Genomic DNA, 19,099 nt, shown 5'->3' on the forward strand with positions numbered 1-19,099 from the left:
CCCTAATCACTATGATACCTTGAAAATGGCTGTGGTATCTACATAACTACTGTGCAAAGCACTGCATGGCAATTCAGTTACAATGGTAAGAAAGGTGCCTTGAGATAATGTGGGAGATTACTGAATAGTGTAAGATTAATTTTAAGCCTTGAAACTAAACATTGTAATCTAGCAGAGTAGCTGGTGGAGGTATTGCTTGAACCACCATTTTGTGGCTAGTTCAGGCTGTAATTAATAAGTTCGTTTGTAAAAGATCAGTTGCCTGTTACTGGTGTAACTTGAGTACACTGTGCTCCATCCTTTCTTGTACCTCCCAAGATTTTTTCTGGGTGGGATAAAACAAGATTATCCTTGACATATTTGACTGAAGTAATGGGTTGGAGATTCTTGTTATACCTGAATGGTCGACATTAAATGTATCATGCAAAAGTTTGAACAGGGAAAGTTTCCAATTGTGTATACTGAGAGACATTCCTTTAAGATATTTAAACTTCAGTTTTTCATTGTGATCCAGCTGCGCAGAGGAGGGTGAGTTTGATTTTTAAAAAGTGAGGCTTTTTGTAAGAGTGCAGTTTTATAGCATGTAGCCTTATGTACATGGTGGCATTGCTTATTAACTGTTACAGGCCAGCCAGAGTAGTGAAGTTCAGTGGTAAAACAAGATTGACATAACATTTTGAATGTCCTTAACAGCTGTCATTATTCTTTTAGCAGTTGCTAAGCCACAATTGATGCAGAGTTTTTACAGAAAAATACTAGTCTTTCTGTGGGAATAAGGGCACTGAGGTCTGTATTGTTATAACATCATTTCTCTAATTTTCATACAAACACGGGTTGTCAGGCCTGTCCTGCTGCACATAGATCAGTCTGAGAAATGTAAATATTTTGCAATGAAGTGTGTTGTCTTAGAGACAGCAAATTAACTTGAAGTATGTGGAAGTACTTCCCTAGGGTCTGCATGTATTTTAAATGACACATTCATTTATGGTGGTGAATGCTGTTACATTGTTGCCAACCAGCCCAGATATGTGGATCTTTAATTGCTGAAGTAGGTTGGTTATTTCCATATTCTGTGGATTATAATTGTGGTGTCCTTGTTAGGAGGTGGAGAGACTGTTTTACACTTAAAGTACAGCTTGTCAGTGGTAAGTCATTATCCCTTCTTGTATTGTACTTATGGATGTTATTATTTTCAAACTCTGTAGACAACAGTATAGGTGAAGGATAGATTGCTACTCATTGTTAAAGATGACCCATTGATTTACAGATGGGCACCCCCCCTCCCCTTTTCCCAAAATGTATACACACACACACACACACACACACACACACACACACACACACAAAACTTATTACACCCTTCTGTGCACCACTCATTTTTTCAGACTGTGGTACCAAGATCGATTACTGAATGGGAACTTCTCAGATTTTGGAGAGGAAACTGTCAATATTACCCACGACACAAAAGTTAGAGCTTAGAAATTTCTCATCTGCAAAAGTCATTCGGTTTGTTCTCAGTATATACATCTGATAATTTAGAATACTGACTCGAAGTATTTACTGAGAGATGACCACTTTGGGTCCCAGAGAAATGTAGGAACACTTAAGGCAGTACTTGCCCACTTCTTATCTTAAAATCTCGGTGGAAAAAGGCAGATATGAACATAATTTGTAGATAAAGATAACTTTCAACACTGTTGACAGGACTACATTTATTGAAATTTTGAAGACAGGGTTTTAATATAGGGATTGAAAGGTTTTTAGAACCTGAACATAAATCTGACTACTGCTCAACAATTGAACATGAAAAAGCAGCAGTGGTTGAAGCGAATGGGGCAGGGTTGTTGCCCATCGCCAATTTTATTAAGTCTGTACATTCAGCCAACACTAAAGGAAATCATCTAGAAATTTGAACTAGGAATTAAACTTCAGGGAAAAGAAATAAAAATTTGTAGTTTGCAATTGTCAGGCTGCAAAGGATTTGTAAGTGTAGTTGAATGGAATGGAAAGTCTTAAACGACAAAAGCAACCAAAGGCAATGAAGTATAGTGGAATTACATGGTCCAGTCACATAAATGTACCTGCCAGTGTTAGACATCAACATGCAATGTCCACTCAGACAACAGGTGACAGCACTATGTGGAGAATATATAAAGCATGTGAGGGGGCGGGGGCACAGATAAACAGTGAAAGCATTGTCATAATGTGGAAACATAAATTTATCTTGTGTCTGAAACATTGGTTTTCAGATGGAGGGCAGAAGCATTTCTAAAATGACTAAGTTAGTAAACTATTCACAAGCCTAAAAGATTAAAGTATACTGTGCATGGCAAAATGGTGCTGTGTAAAACAAGTGTCGAGGCAACTGTGATGTATAGACAAAAGATGTGAAAGACGGTTTCAGAGAGGTATGAGTGAATAGACGTAACCCGATGGTGCAGATGAATCCACAGGGCTATCAGTAATGGGTCTCCTCAATGACTACTCAGCAAACATTGCTGCATATGGGCCTTAACAGCAGTTGCCTGGTTCATGCACACATACTTAATGTTGTTCATTGGTGACGAAGGCTGGAATTCGCACACTAATACTGCAACTGGATATCCACTGAGTGGCAACAGGTGGCCTTTCCAGATGAATCGTGTTTTATGCTCCAATGGACAGATGGGTATGTATAGTGTGAAACGTGTGAAAGCAAACACCCTGCAACGATCGTCAGAATGGTCCGGGCTGGAGGAGGGAGCATTATAGCCTGGGAAACATTTTCATGGCAGTCTCTGCATGACATTCATTGTGGAAGGTGTGACAGATAAACACAAGTAGGCATCTATCCTTATGGACCTTGTTTGCTCCTATATGCAGTTTATTTTCCTGTGGTATGATGGCATCTACCAGTGGGACAGTGCAGTATGCCACACTACACTGCTCACAGTATGCTTGTAGTTAAAAAGTTTACTGTACTCCCTGGCTGACTGGGTTTAAATCCGGTCAGAATTTTGAGTGCCACATCAGTTGGGTTATTTGTGCCATAAATCCTCAACTCAGGAACATAGCACAGCTGGTCATTGCACAGCATGGTTCCATAATGATGTTGATTCCTTCCAGAACACTATTAACGCTCCTCCTGCACATCTTGCAGAGGGCTGTGCTTATTCAGGCTTTCCACATGTGTATCAGGTGATGTTTAGGGAATTAAATCAGGAAACAAGACATAAAAACTAAGAGTTCTGCTATTTGGACAGCACAATAACTGATGGAGGATATAGACTAAGGTGACAAGTCATAGGATATCTCCTAATATCTTGTTGGATCTCCTTTTGCCAGGTGTAAGATACCAGCTTGACATGGTATGGACTCAACGAGTCAACCCATGCTACATCTAGTGTTGGCGGTGCAGGTTTTTTCCCATGAACTGACCTTTTGATTATGTCCCATAATTAGTTGATGGGATTAATGTCTGTCAATGTGGGTGGCTAAAACATTTGCTCGAATTGTGCAGGATGTTCTTCAAACCAGTCACGAGCAGTTTTGGATGGTGGCATGATGCATTGTCATTTGTGAAAATTACATCATTTGGGAACATGTAGTCCATGAATGGCCTCACTGTAGCTGAACATAAGCAGAGGCCCCAGTCCATTCCATGTAAACAAAGCCCCACACCATTATGGAGCAAACACCACCTTTCAAAGTGCCTTATTGACAACATGGGTCCATGGCTTTGTGGGGTCTGCACCAAACTCAAACCCAAACCCTACCATTAGCTCTTACCGACTGAAAACAGGACTCGTCTGACCAGGCCACAGTTTTCTGGTCTTCTAGTGTACAACTGATAGGTCACAAGCTTAAGAGGGGCACTGCAGGTGATGTCAAGCTGTTAGCAAAGGCACTCATCAGTTGTCTGCTGCCATTGCCCTTTAATGCCAAATTTCACTACACTGTACTAATGGATATGTTTGGCATGTCCCTTATTGATTTATGTGGTTATTTTGTGCAGCATTGCAGTGCAGTGTTAGCATTGACTAAAGTAAGCAAATGCTGCTACTCTTGTCATTCAGTGAAGTGTCAGCAACTGCATTGTCCATAATGAGAGGTAATGCCTGAAATTTGGAATTCTTGACACACTCATGACACGGAGTCACAGAATACTGAATTGTGTAACAAATTCTGAAATGGAATGTTCAGTGTCTAGTTCCAACTACCATTCAGTGTTCAAAGTCTGTTACTTCCCATTGTGCACCCTTGATAGTCAGAAACGTTTTCACATGAATCACTTGAGTACAAATGAGTTTCATCAATGCACTGCCCTTCTATACCTTGACGACTAGATACTGCTGCATCTGTATATGTGCATATTGCTATCTTATGCCTTTTGCCACCTTAGTGTAGATTGCATACTGGCTATAGCATTGCAGTGGGAGTAGAAGCATCTACCTGTAAAAGGGGTGTGGTGAAAAGGAGTGTCAACAGTGTGCAAATACCCTAACTTTATTTATCCAGTATTTGAGAATGAGTGTACGTAGGGACTTGAAAGTGACGTTCCACACAATTTCAAACTTTTAAAACACTGGTCTTGCTGACGACTCTCAAAAGTGATGGAAGGATTGAAGTTCATCACCTACATTTTTGCTATTCATGCAGTAAAACTGCTGCATAAATAGGTTTTGATTACTTATTTACAACTGTATTCGTGCCACACTTTGCAGAAAGTATTCACATATATTACTGGATGTACCTGCTAAATATCATTTTGACAGTTCTGGCAGTACAACATTATAAACATTGAGCTGCATAAAGATGAAGCTGCAGGGCAAAATTTGCTAGAGATACAGGTAGGAAAACTGCACAGATAAACTTCTAAACCCCTGAATAGCTTTCAGCCAAACTCAGTAGACATTACTTATTGTCTGGAAATAAATACTGTGGAGCTAAGAACCAACAGTCTTTCTGAGGGGGTGGGATAATTAGGGTAGGGAACAGGAAGGTGGAGATGGAAGGAAGGTGAGGGGCAAATAAGATAATAAAATTGGAATAAATACCTGGGTGACACAACTTGCCTAATATAAATTTAAGTGCTAGGAAGTCTTCTCTGAAGGTATTTGTCTGGAGTAGTCTTCTGAGGAAGAGAATTGTGGAAGATAAGTGGTTCAGACAAGAAGGAAATAGCTTCTTTTGAAATGTTATAGAAGAATGCAAAAGATTAGATGGATAGAGCTAATAATTGACTTGGTGCTGAATTTAATAAAACAAATTTATGGCACAACTTAACTAAAACAGAGGATCACTTAGAAAACATGCAGAGGCATCAAGGAATAGTCCATATGATAATGGAAGAGTGGGAGGTAAAAATGGTGAATATAGACCTTGGCATGAGTATAATCAGATTCAAATGGATGCAGGTTGCAGTAATTAATCAGATAGGATAGACCAACTTGGAGAGTTGAAGAAAAGTTCTTGAACTGAAAACAAAGATGACAATACTACGTAATATTGTTCTATTTTGGAGTTACCTGCATTATTTCTAATAGTACTGTTAGGACTCTTGCAGTACTGCTTTGTTTAAATTGAAAGTCCATCAGCAGAGATCACTTTCATTAATGTACAAGTGACCATACAATCTGAAAGAAGGGATTTCTACTGAAATTTTATTATATATTAATTCCGGAAGTATTTATGGTCATGTGAGTTTGTGTGTGGTAGCTTTTATAAAATCCTTAGACCATCTTCTACATGCTTGTTGGCATGAGAGTAAAACTCTCATGACAAGTCTTGTCAGTGATTTGTTTGGAGTTCTACATTGTGCTCTACCTTCCATGGGATATATAGCCTCATACTGTTTGGTAACTATTGATAAGAATGATAAACATGGGAACTGTGACAAGTGATGAACATGGTCATAATTTATTGGTTGGACCCTAATTGGAAACAGCACAGTAAAAAGTTGCTCAGATGACCTGAATTCTTTCTGCATTAACGTACTATAACTTTCATCACAGTGCGCTTCTTCAGTGTCCCAAGCCATCAGTGATATGTTCTGGTTTGAGAAGAGGTCTCTGCATAATAATACAAAGATTATTTGGCTTGTGGCAAGTGAGTTTTAAAGGAAGAATGTTAAATTGAAATACTCTTGAGGAAAAAAAAATTAATTTGCCTTTGCCTTAGAATGACTAGACGAAGATTCAAACTAGTGTTTAGTTCTACTGGTCAGTCAAATAGTTACAGTTGTATCCAGGAAAACAATTAGTGTCTGGTGTGACAGTAGGTTGAAGTAATTATGTAATGAACCAGGATAAAAAAAGGGTTGATAACATGTAGATCTCTCAGAAGCAATGTAAATGTATTTTCAAAACTTATTTACAAGGAAATCTTCGGGTTATAGGACAAGTGGAAGTTGGAAACAATAGGGAAATCAAACTAGTTTTAGAGCTTGTGCTGAACGTTTTTCCAGCAGGTAAATACTGAAATTCAGCAGCAGCAAAATGTTGAATGCCGTGTTCAAAGTTTTGAATTGAAACTTCGTAACAAGGGCACTGCTGCTAAAGATTTTTCTGTAAGAAACGTTCTTTAACACTTTAGTGTGAATGAACATTCTGTGAATAGCAAGTGAAGCAGACGGTTGTTGATTTTTAGTGAGTGAGTTGTAGAGTTCAAGAAAAACAAATCTCTTGTCGGTGACATCTACGTGCCTGAAACATATATAATTCCGGAAAGACGTCTGGGACTCAATACATGAAAAAGAGGCAGAATATTTCACTCGTTCTTACTATTTATGAATCATACCTTCGTTAACCATTCCTGTTGCGGTCTCATTTCCTGTAACTACGAACATTTTGCAGTTAGTTTCAATTGTACATACATTTGAAGTGCCTTGAAGTTATTTCTGGTATCGGATCAATAATCCATTTTAGTTATAGGATAAAAACTAATTTCGTTGCTGCCAAATGTACAACATAGGACTCCCCCCTCTCGCATTCTTTGGAGCGAGGGCTTAGAGGCAGGCGTAACAGGTGGTTGTCGCGCTTCAAAAACGATGAAGTCACGCCAGAGCTGTGTCGCTATTGGCCAACATCGCTGGGGCAGTTTTCTATTGGTGGAGCGGACGAAGCAAGGTCAGTCTCTTCCCGCGCCTGTGCACCCGGTTGATGTTCGGGTGGAGCTCTTGCTCAGTTCTGGCCGAGCTTGTCTTCTGTGTGCACGTCTGACTTCTAGAAAAACATGGTTGCCGGCGGAAAAGTGGTAAGCCATGTTTGCAAAAAGCGCTCGCTCTCTCTCTCTCTCTCTCTCTCTCTCTCTCTCTCTCTCTCTCTCTCTCTTCTCTCTCTCTGTGTGTGTGTGTGTGTGTGTGTGTGTGTGTGTGTGTGTGTGTAGGAAAAGGGGGCGGGGCATCTCAAGTTTTTTTTCTCGGAACAATTAACGACGTCATTGGTTTTCCTAGCTCGACTTGAGTTGCGAAGAATACCTTAAATAGTAAAAAATAATTTGTCTCGTACTTTCATTGTCGTAACTCATTAGGCACCTACTACTAGATAGCACGTAGCCTTCTCCAGACTATTGTATGCGTTATGAACGCTATTCAGCTGTGCGTAACCATGTTGCACACAGTACGTGAAAGTTCCGCAGTTCCTTGTGGATGACATCGGAAGTTGACGGAGGCTTTTTGCAGATGATGCTGTGGTGTATAGAGAGGTTGTAACAATGGAAAATTGTACTGAAATGCTGGAGGATCTGCAGCGAATTGACGCATGGTGCAGGGAATGGCAATTCAATCTCAATGTAGACAAGTGTAATGTGCTGTGAATACATAGAAAGATAGATCCCTTATCTTTTAGCTACAAAATAGCAGGTCAGCAACTGGAAACAGTTAATTCCATAAATAATCTGGGAGTACGCATTAGGAGTGATTTAAAATGGAATGATCATATAAAGTTGATCGTTGGTAAAGCAGATGCCAGACTGAGATTCATTGGAAGAATCCTAGGGAAATGCAATCCGAAAACAAAGGAAGTAGGTTACAGTACGCTTGTTCGCCCACTGCTTGAATACTGCTCAGCAGTGTGGGATCCGTACCAGATAGGGTTGATAGAAGCGATAGAGAAGATCCAACGGAGATCAGCGAGCTTCGTTACAGGATCATTTAGTAACTGCGAAAGCGTTACGGATATGATAAACGTCAGTGGAAGACTGCAAGAGAGACGCTCAGTAGCTCGGTACGGGCTTTTGTTGAAGTTTCGAGAACATACCTTCACCGAAGAGTCTTGCAGTATATTGCTCCTTCCTACGTATATCTCGCGAAGAGACCATGAGGATAAAATCAGAGAGATTAGAGCCCACACAGAAGCATACCGACAATCCTTCTTTCCACGAACAATACGAGACTGGAATAGAAGGGAGAACCGATAGAGGTACTCAGGGTACCCTCCGCCACACACCGTCAGGTGGCTTGCGCAGTATGGATTTAGATGTAGAATCAAAAATTTTCTGGGCTCACATCCTATTTCCTCAGTAAAAATTTAATGACAGCCTTTTAATTTTCCTGGTCCGTTATCTGAACGAAGAATTTAGAGATGGGTCCCTCGCACTTACGTTTTGTTATAAGCTTCCATTGTTAAATACGAAATGGAGATGTTGCCCACATTATCGTGCATCACTTATGTAATCGGTCAGACGTGGTGTCAAATGGTGTAATTTTCTTTTCAGAACTTGTCATGTCGCTCTTCAATACCAGACATCGAAAACTGGGCTTCAAAATTTTGATTAACGGTAGGAAACACTCAGTTGCTGTTACTGTGTTCTGATTAGTACATAGTTCTTGAAAGGTTACTGTTTACTCTAGTTGTGGAAGTCTAACTGCCCAGAGGATTAATTCTGTTTCAACATAGTTCTGCTTGCTGAGAAGTTATTCCGATAAACCTTCGCAGCGTTATTTTCAAAGTTTCTTGGGAGCTCATTTCAGGGAACGCATAGCACTTTAAATCTCGTAAGGTCATAGGAAAAGAACCGAAACTTTCCGCTAGATTCCTTGCTGTACTTTCTTCGAAAACATACTTTTCCTAGACGAGCGAGGATGACATGTGTTAAAAATAGGGGCATATCGTGTGTGGAGGTGTGCCATTATAGGCAGAAGACTAACGTTAACCTTCATTCATTGGTAAAGTCATGTGGTTGAGTAATACTTCAGGATTCAAAGCATTATTCATCTTACGTAAAACGTGGTCGAGGTCGTCGTATGAGGTAACGAGGTCTAGGTTCAGACGCGACACATGACGTCATTAGGAACGGCGAGCTACGAGAGGAGCACAAAGAAACTCGACGTGATCCGCAGAATTCCAGCTGTTGCCAGGTGATGGCTGGAGCCGCTTGTTGCGTTACCAAAGAATAAATTTTTAACGGACCTTACTCAGTTGGTGTCAAAATATTACTGTCGCAGTTGTTTCTTATTTGAACCTTATACTGATGTAGGTCAGATCACAATCTCGATTGGTGGGCTTCACTTTGCAAGTGGTTCTGTGTGACATAATTTTTGTGATGTTGCTGCATAATTAAACTTACGCGTTACTGAACTTCAGTGCACTACTTCAGAGCTGTCGTTTTCGACTTGGTGCCCCTCTTTTAACTAGAGGTAAATAGCCTTGGAGTGGAGCACTGTTATGGATATTGGTGGGAATTTGAACCTTGTGGTGGCAGTGTGCAGTGTTTCCATTGACGTGAGACCCATTATCTGACGTGGACAGAATGAAGTACAATCCTCTACACTGGAAGGGAAACGCAAATTTAATGCCAGTCGTAAAAGCAAGACCCTCACGGATCATAAGTGTGCCAACTTATTCAAAAGTTTCTCTTTAATTGCAACGTGGCTATGTTCCGAGAAGACTGGGATTTCGTAGTGTAATAGAAGTGTAAGTAGTAACAGTAATATGATTTTTGAAATAAGGTATATGCTGAAAGATCAGATGAGTAGATTGGATAACAGATGAGGTAGGACTCAATCAAACCAAGAAGACACGAACTTTATGGAACAACTTCACTAAATGAAGGATTGGTTAAAAGATCATATGCTGAGTAACGAAAGTGTGGAACGTAAAAAATTATAAAGATGCACCTAGACATGAATACTCAGCAGGTTCAGATGGATGAAGAGAGCGTAATTATTCAAAGATGAAGAGGCTTTGCACAGAATATATCATCTTGGAGAGTTCAGTAAACCACTGTTGACTGAAAACCAAGACAACAAAATTGTAGACATTGTAAAGGAGCAAAGGCTTGACTGCAGAAGTAGATTCAGGCGGTTCCACATGCAGCCAGTATGAAAAGGATTCAGAGCGATGGTCTAGACTTTCTGAAACAAAAAATATGGTCATGTAGGTTAAGATCTCAGGTATCGCACCCTGCAGCCGTTAACACTGGTGGGCCCTCGTTTACGAGTAATTGAACGGTATCGGAATTTTGCGTGCTGCACTATAACGTTAAACAAAAGTCTGGTTCCTATAGTGTATATGATAGCGTCACATGCAGGGCTTTGTCGTATCTAATCTCGTCAGGGCCAGCAAGATTTTTCATTTAAAATCTTTCTCAAAATGACTTTGACCGTCATTTTTATTCAGTTAATTGGTTTAAATGTAATTTATTTCTATTCCTTTGTCACATTAATTAAATCGCCCTATGAACTTTTTAATTTGTTTAAATTTTTTTTACCTCTTTCCAGTCAGAATTTTTGTGAATGTGAATTTATCTATTGTAATATTACATTTGAAAATTCCGATCTATCAGTTACACAAGACAAAATAATCTGTTGACCGTGAATTAATGTGAAAAATAAATTTTTCATTATCAGATGTGCAATTTTTTACATTGTAATTATTATACAAATGTTTAAGACAACCGAAATACCTATCGTACGATGGGCAAAATAACTCAGATGAAGATACTAATGAAAGAAAGGTTTATAAGTAAAACGAAATTGGAGCAAAATGAGAAATACTTATAATGAACGCAATAACACGGATGAAAGAACAGTGATAAAACAAAATTACTTCGAAATTAATTAAAAACGTACGAACAAAGATTTCAAGTAGAAACTTAGCAAAAAGAAAGCAAATGAAGTTGTATTACTATTTAAGTTGTGACACAGGATTGGAAATAAATTATTTCATTTCAGTCAATTTTTTGAATAAAAATGATCAAAGATTTAAAAATAATTTACTGCACCTGATCACTCGATCGCGTGATCTTCGTGTGAAGCAATTATTCTATCCATTACACCACGGAACCAGTCTGTATAACACGACTTTTTTAAATGTTGTTGAGAATAACGCAAAATTCCGATTTTTTTCGTAAATTACTCGGAAACAAGGGCCACCCGGGTGAATGGATGCAGTGTGCGATACGTGGTATCGTAACCTACATCATCATATAACAGGTTTCAAGTCGATCCTGCCACCGCGGACCTCTCCTCAGTAAGACTGGTGGTGGTGGTGGTGGTGGTGGTGGTGGTGGTGGTGGTGGTGGTGGTGGTAGTATGGAATATTCCATCAAATTTACATATTAAGAACTCTTCGCCAGCTCTAAAAGGGTACAGTTGATTTAGTATGTGTGATATCCAGCTGTATTTCAAGCAAGTTTCCTTATTGCTTAAAAGTAGGACTGCACCGAAAAGCTGCGACCAGTTAATATTAACATAAACGATTGCAAACGGAGACGGTCATTTTGTTAACCGTTTCTTCAGGAACTGTATTGTCACTAACATTTTGTCTTCTGCGGTGCCAGTTTGCCCCCAACAGCCTTGGCCGAGCGAATCACAAAGGAAAAACAATGAAGGTATCCTGCGAAGATGAGAATTCTTGGAAGGGCATTTCGCATGTTTTTCTCAAAGTTGTCAAGTGAAGGCCGACGGCTAGAAGGCATCCATCTGTGCCGCATTCGGATGAGTTAAACAGCCACTTAATATACCAGTCTTAACAAAACGTTTGTACTTCTCGTCACAGGTGAAAATGTTAGTGCCGATTGCCGTACATTGAAACAGCTGCCAAATCAGTTCCGCACTATATACAGATGTCTCTTATCTGCAGCAGTTCGGACTAACCGTCTGTCATAAGTTCGGATGGTGTTGTCAGCAAAAGGGCAAACGAAGCTACCAGTCACGTCATAAAATGCCTTTGAGCCGGAGTTAATTCATGGACCAAAGCTGGAGCCGCCTTGCTGTTTGTCCGTGCGTCGTATGACTGCTTCCGCCTGACGTCCTTAAGCAGCTTGCGTAAGAACATAGCTTCGACGGTGTGGATAATTTCCCAGTGTCGAAAGAGATCCTCAACGTCCTTAGTCAGGCTGCTTTGACTCTGAACCGTATAAATTCTCTAGTTTTGCCGTGAGGCGAAAGCAGTTTTCGAAAGCGGTTATTTCAACCACCGTCTTCCTAACTATTAATAATGCCAAGGAGCTAATTCTAAGGAAAAAAAGTATGGATATGGTGCTGAGGGATCACTGAGAAAACGCAGTGCTAGAAAAAACTTCAGCTATCAATTGTGCGCCTCCGGGTGTCTTCATATGATTCTGTTCTGTACTGGATCCAAGGACTCCAGCAAGAATAAAGTATTTATATATTTTTTTTGTGAAAGCGAAAACCGCTTGATTTTAAGACAATTTGAAAAGTGTAAATACGAGGGTTGGAACGTAAATAGTGGCAACTATTGACAGATCGTACGAAATAGATGTTTCAATATTTTACTGATATTCCAAGTAGTCACCAGAATGGTGTATAACCCGTTGCCTGCAATGTGGAAGTCGTAGGATACTCTTAGTAGTGCCAGTTGCGTAGACAGTTCGAGCGGCGCGGTCTATTGCCCGACGAATTTGCAGCAGTTCTGAAATGAATGCCGTGTAGTTTCCTTCCGTTTAGAAATAGTTGAACGCATGAGGGCTTACGTCAGGGGAGAGCAGTAGGTGGTATAGCATTTAGCAGCCCCATCAGTCCAACAAATCAGTAACAGCTTGCACTGTACGTGCTTGAGCATTGTACTGAAAAATGGTCAGGTCCTGCTCAAAGTGTCACCACTTCTGTTTCTAAGCTGTTCATTTTTGGAACACAACCTATGACCAGCTTAGAGACAGAAGTGATGATACTTTCTGCAGGACCTGACAGTCATGCTAAAGCACGTACAGTGCAAGCTGTTACTGCTGTGTTGGACTGAGGGAGCTGCTAAGTGCTGTATCATCTACTACACTCCCCTGACGTTAACCCTCGTGACTTCAACCCGATTTCTTAACTGAAGGAAATACTTCACGGTATTCGCTTCAGAACCGCTATGAATTCGTCGGGCAATAGACCGCGCAGCTCGAACTGTCTACACAACTGGCACTGCTAAGAGTATCCTAAGACTTCTACATAGTTGGCAACGGGCTATACACAATTCTTGAGTACTTTTGAAGGTCAGTAAAATTTTGAAACGTGTATCTATTTTGTACGAGCTGTAAATAGTTGCCACTATTAAAGTTCCAACCCTCGTACATTACACTCCATACTTTATTCTCAAAATACAGGTATGTGAACATTAACGCAATGCGTAATGCCAAGCTGAAGATGACAGCACGATTTTGTCGAAACTAGTAATTGGAATAAGTCTTAAAATAAAGCGATCTTGGCTTTCGCAAAATACAGATCGCCCCAACAAAATGCGTAAGATAATACTAGGCCTATGTAAGGCCGAAATACTGTTTGTCGCATCGCTATAGCAGGTGTTATTCGGTGAAACACGTTCTCTCGGCGTTTCTCAGTTCTGGTGAATGAGATGGCTGACGAGATATTAATAAACTTAGTGCCGGGTCCCGAGCTTTGGTCAGATTGAAACGTCCTACCTTTATTTGGGTTTGCGATGTCGTAATTCCGATATACCCGTACACTGCCGCAGAATTTTGGCGTTTGAACTTTGAAACACTCCCGGTATTTCATTCGATGAGTAAAGTCAAGGCAATACTTGGCGACAGTTATCTTGGTCCTTTTAGTCGGGTGTGTAGATGATCCCTGCTCTTCTTCTCGACCGTTGTAATAGTCTCCCTCACGCTAGACATGCCACATAGGCACGGAGTAGAGGCACTGATGAGGCAAATGGGAATACAATGTCACGAATCGCTGGTGACAAACAATACGCAGTCACCGGAAGGCGCAACAGATTGATATTGTGGATGACTGAAGGCTAAATGTGAACAAGACTGATAAGGTGGATGAATGTTCCTACCTAGGAAGTATGAGGAAGGAAAATGTAGGAATGACGTAATCGCAATAATTGTGAGAAGCAGGAGGTTTTTAAAGATAAATTTGCTAACGTCCAGAACAGGAGATATTTGAAATCTTTAAAAAGTTATGTTAAAAGACGAGGTAAAATTCTTTGATACAGTAAGAAATGGGGGCGTCCTTCGAGGAATAATTACTAACAAAGAACTTCATGAAATAGGGAAAATAGTTTGGAGTCGTTACTGAAAAGTAGTTGATGGGGTGGGGGAAGAAAAGAATTGCAGTAGCAGGGCTAGGTAAAAGTATGACGCTGATATTCGATGATTTGGAGTAAAACTGTTAGGTTGACAATGAGACATCGAGCGATATGAATAGAAAACGGCATTAGACCAAACTTGAGGTTGATGAGCGAAGCAAACATCTGGCAGTTATGGCAACATGTAACGTAAGAGTCTGTCCACGATTTATCAAGCGTTAGCAGCTTAAGGTTTGGACTGTGACGTGAATTACTCGTATCACGCAAGTGGTGTACTGAAGCGTAGGCCTTCAGGAATTTATTAGTCATAAATCTTTGAAGCCTTTATCTCCTGGCAGTGTTCAGTTACGTCACAGATTAGTCCTCAACACGCTATATCTAAGAGATGAGGAATGCCGGCGAACCTGTGATCACTGTTATAGGAATGCTGAAAGTGTATTGCAGAATCGAATTTAAAAAATTCCATTCTACCTAGTTGCATCTTCAAAAGGTGTCGCACTTTCAGTGCCTTGAAACCTTGCTACTGCGACGAAGTTTATGAACGTACACAGTTTAAACAGTATACCTATTATCACCTGAAAGTTCTGATTAACTATCTACCATAGCTTTGCAGTATCGCGGATGGCTGTAGTATAGCCCGGGAACACAGCCGATATGCTGGAAATGAGATGCGAAAGGTATTAAATTAGAGCGAGGTAAGAACAGAACGCAAGGCCTTTGGTCCTGAATCATGTAGGGTAGGGTATGTTAAGACAATTTGGCAGCGTTTTCAAGCAAACATCGTTTTATTAAAGCAAATGTTGCAGTCTGAAGGTAATTTTAAAGGTAATTTTAAAATAGGTAAGGCTATTTTGCAATAGTGGTCAGTTCATTCACCGTACTGCATCAGTCGTCATCTTAAGAACGTTAACAAGTCAACAATGTAAACAGTTTCCTTAGGTTGTTTTTGGCAGCTGTTGAGGTAGGGAATAAAGCAAGAACAACATTGTCCTTGGTGAACCTTTTTTCTTCGCATCAGTTCTGTGTGAAATACTGTTACAATAATATTTGCTATAAATATCTTGCAGAAAGGTGTGGAACTGACGTCAGAACAACGTTGACAGTAGTTCAAATGAGTAAAATGAGGTAAGTCAGTGTCCTGACGCTAAGCGTTGACTTCCTAAGTTCCCTGTCGTCACGTTTCACAAAAAAATTATTTATGTATCAGTATAGATCTCACAGTACCTATTGTGTACAAATAAAATGTACATTGCTTGCTTATTCCACACCTAAAATGGATTCACAACTATGAAGGAAACAACCACCGTGAAATGTGCCACACGACAGTTAGAAACAAGTTTCGTCGGCGCGTACTTCCGACTTCGGGAGAGCGCAGCTGTAGTGTCAGTCGAGAATACATTATCATCCCATCTGTTGGCAAAATCATGAAACACTGCATTAAATGGGAACATCGCAGCTAATTTATAACAAAATACTGCAAAATTACCCATACTGCAAAATTACCCATACTGCAAAATTACCCATACTGCAAAATTACCCATACTGCAAAATTACCCATACTGCAAAATTACCCATACTGCAAAATTACCCATACTGCAAAATTACCCATACTGCAAAATTACCCATACTGCAAAATTACCCATACTGCAAAATTACCCATACTGCAAAATTACCCATACTGCAAAATTACCTTACCCTACACTATACATGCGCCCCCCACCCCTCTATGAACCTTGCTGTTGGTGGGAAGGCTTGCGTGCCTCAGCGATACAGATAGCCGTACCGTAGGTGCAATCACGACGGAGGGGTATCTGTTGAGAGGCCAGACAAATGTGTAGTTCCTGAAGAGGGGCAGCAGCCTTTGCAGTAGTTGCAGGGGCAACAGTCTGGATGACTGACTGACCTGGCCTTGTAACATCAACCAAAGCGGCTTAGCTGTGCTGGTATTGTGAACGAATGAAGACAACGGGAAACTACAGCCGTAACTTTTCCCGGCGGCATGCAGCTCTGTGTGATTTGATGATGGGTAAAAGAACGAAGCCGTTATCAGGAGGAACAAAACTGGCGTTCTACGGATCGAGCGTGGAATATCAGATCCCTTAATCAGACATGTAGGCCAGAAAACTTAAGAAGGGAAAGGATAGTATAAAGTTAGTGGGAATTACTGAAGTTGGGTGGCAGAAGGAACAGGAGCTCTGGTCAGGTGAATGCAAGATTATAAATGCAAAATCAGATAGGGGTAATGTAGGAGTAGGATTAATCATGCATAAAAAATAGGAACGCAGATAAGCTACTACGAACAGCATAGTGAAATAATTATTGAAGCCAAGATAGACGCAAAGCCCACACCTACCACAGTGGCAAGTTTATATGCCAACTAGCTCTGCAGAAGAAAAGATTGAAGAAATGTATGATGCTATAAAAGAAATTATTCCGATAGTTAAGGGAGACAACAGTTTTTCATGGGGATTGGAACTCCATAGTAGAAAAAGGGAGATGGACTGTGAAGGAAAAGAATGGAGGAGGGAGCTGCCTGCTAGAATTTTGCACAGAGCATAATTTAATTATAGCGAACACTTGATTCAAGAATTATGAAAGGAAGGTTGTGTATGTGGAAGAGACCTGGTCACCGGAAGGATTCAGATTGATTATATAATGGTTACACAGATTTAAAAACTAGGTTTTAAATTGTAAGACATAACCAGGGGCAAATGTGGACTCTGACCACAATTTATTGGTTTATGAATTGTAGTTTGAAACTGCAAAAAGCAAAGAATTTAAGGAGATGGTATTTGGATAAAGCAAAAGAACCAGAGGCTGTAGAGTTTCAGAAGAAGAATGAGTAGCTTTGGTATAATAAAGGCAGCAGATGATAAAGTAGGTAAAAAGACTGGGTCCAATAGACATACTTTGTAGATACAAGATACATTGAATATAAAAATGCAGTAAATGAATCATGCAAAAGGGAATACAAACGTCTCAAAAATGAGTCGGTAAGCGCAAAATGGCTAAGCAGGAATAGCTAGAGGACAAATGTAGTGATTTAGAAGCATATATCACTAGGGGTAAGGTAGATGCCACCTACAAGAAAATTAGAGATCTTTGAAGAAAAGAGAACCAGCCTTATAAATGTCAAGAGCGCAGATGGAAAACCAGTCCTAAGCAAAGAAGGGATGGCAGAAAGGTGTAAGGAGTACATAGAGGGTCTATACAAGGGAGATGTACTCGAGGGCAGTATTATGGACATGGAAGAGGACATAGATGCAGATGAAATGGGAAATATGATAATGCGTGAAGAATTTGACAGCACTGAAGGATCTAAGTCGAAACAAGGCTCCAAGAATAAACAACATTCTGTTAGAACTGACAGCCTTGGGAGAGCCAACTGTGACAAAACTATCTGCTGAGCAAGATGCAAGGTGAAATACCCTAAGGCGTCAAGAATAATATAGTAATGCCAGTTTCAAAGAAAGCATGTGCTGACAGGTGTGAAAATTACTGAAGTATCAGTAGATTATATCACGCTTGCAAAATACTAATACGATTTCTGTACAGAAGAATGGAAAAACTGGTAGAAGCATCTTGGAGAAATGTAAGAACACTCGAGGCAATACTTCTCATACAAGGTAGGTTATGGAAGGGCAAACCTATATTTATAGAATTTATTGACTTATAGAAAGCTTTTGACAGTGTTGACTGGAATACTTTCAAATTCTAATTACGACGGCGGTAAACTACAAGGAGCGAAATGCTACTTACAATTTCTAGATAAACCAGATGACAGTTACAAGAATTGAGGGGCACGAAAGGGAAGCAGTTGTTGAAAAGGGAGTGAGATAGGGTTGTAGCCTATCCTCGAAGTTATTCAGTCTGTATATTGAGCAAGCATAAAAAATAGAGAAATTTGGAGTAGGAACTAGTCCAGGGAGAAGAAATAAAAACTTTAAGGTTTTCCGATGCAACTGTAATTCCGCCTAGAGAATTTGAACGGACTGGACAGTGTCTTAAAAGGGGGCTATAAGATAAAAATCAAGAAAAGCGAAACGAGGATAATGGAATGTGGTCGAATTAAATCAGGTGATGCCGCGGGAATTAGATTAGGAAATGACACTAAACGTAGTAGGTGAGTTTCGCTATTTCGACAGCAAAACAACTGGAAAGAATATAAAATGTAGACTGGTGATGGCAAGAAAAGCATTTCTGAAGAAGAGAAATTTAATATAGAGTATAGATCGACCAAACAGCGAGGTCATTGGTCACATCAGATGAGCGAAGGAAATCGGCCCTGCCATTTCAAAGGAACCATCCCGACATTTGCCTGAAGCGACTTAAGGAAATCACGGAAAATCTAAATCAGGATGACCGGACGCCGGTTTGAACTGTCGTCCTCCCGAATGCGAGTCCAGTGCGCTAACCACTGCTCCCCATCACTCGGTGATTAGATGGGTAGATCACGTAACTAAGGTCGTACTGAATAGAATTGGGAGAAGAGGAATTTGTGGCACCACGTAAGTAGGAGGGATCGGTTGGTAGGACACATTCTAAGACATCAAGGGATCACCAATGTAGTATTGGGGTGAAGCGTGGAGTGTGAAATTTTGAGAATGAGACAAATGAATACA

The 19,099-nt window shown here is 40.2% G+C and overlaps 1 protein-coding gene across 2 annotated transcripts in view; it reads left to right on the forward strand.

Annotated features, from left to right (window-relative positions):
* LOC126278637 (moesin/ezrin/radixin homolog 1) overlaps positions 1–19,099 on the forward strand; it is an 83,654-nt gene that overhangs the window by 4,918 nt on the left and 59,637 nt on the right. The window contains exon 1 of one of the 2 annotated variants that reach the window (XM_049978866.1): positions 7,065–7,233. The exons of the other annotated variant lie outside the window; for it this stretch is intronic. Within the exon in view, the coding sequence (XP_049834823.1) occupies positions 7,213–7,233 (21 nt within the window). The 5' untranslated portion in view covers positions 7,065–7,212. Of the gene's footprint in view, positions 1–7,064; positions 7,234–19,099 lie in introns of those variants that run through there. 2 annotated transcript variants of the gene reach the window in all.

Source organism: Schistocerca gregaria, chromosome 1 (assembly GCF_023897955.1).
Source record: "Schistocerca gregaria isolate iqSchGreg1 chromosome 1, iqSchGreg1.2, whole genome shotgun sequence".
Lineage (NCBI taxonomy): Eukaryota > Metazoa > Arthropoda > Insecta > Orthoptera > Acrididae > Schistocerca > Schistocerca gregaria.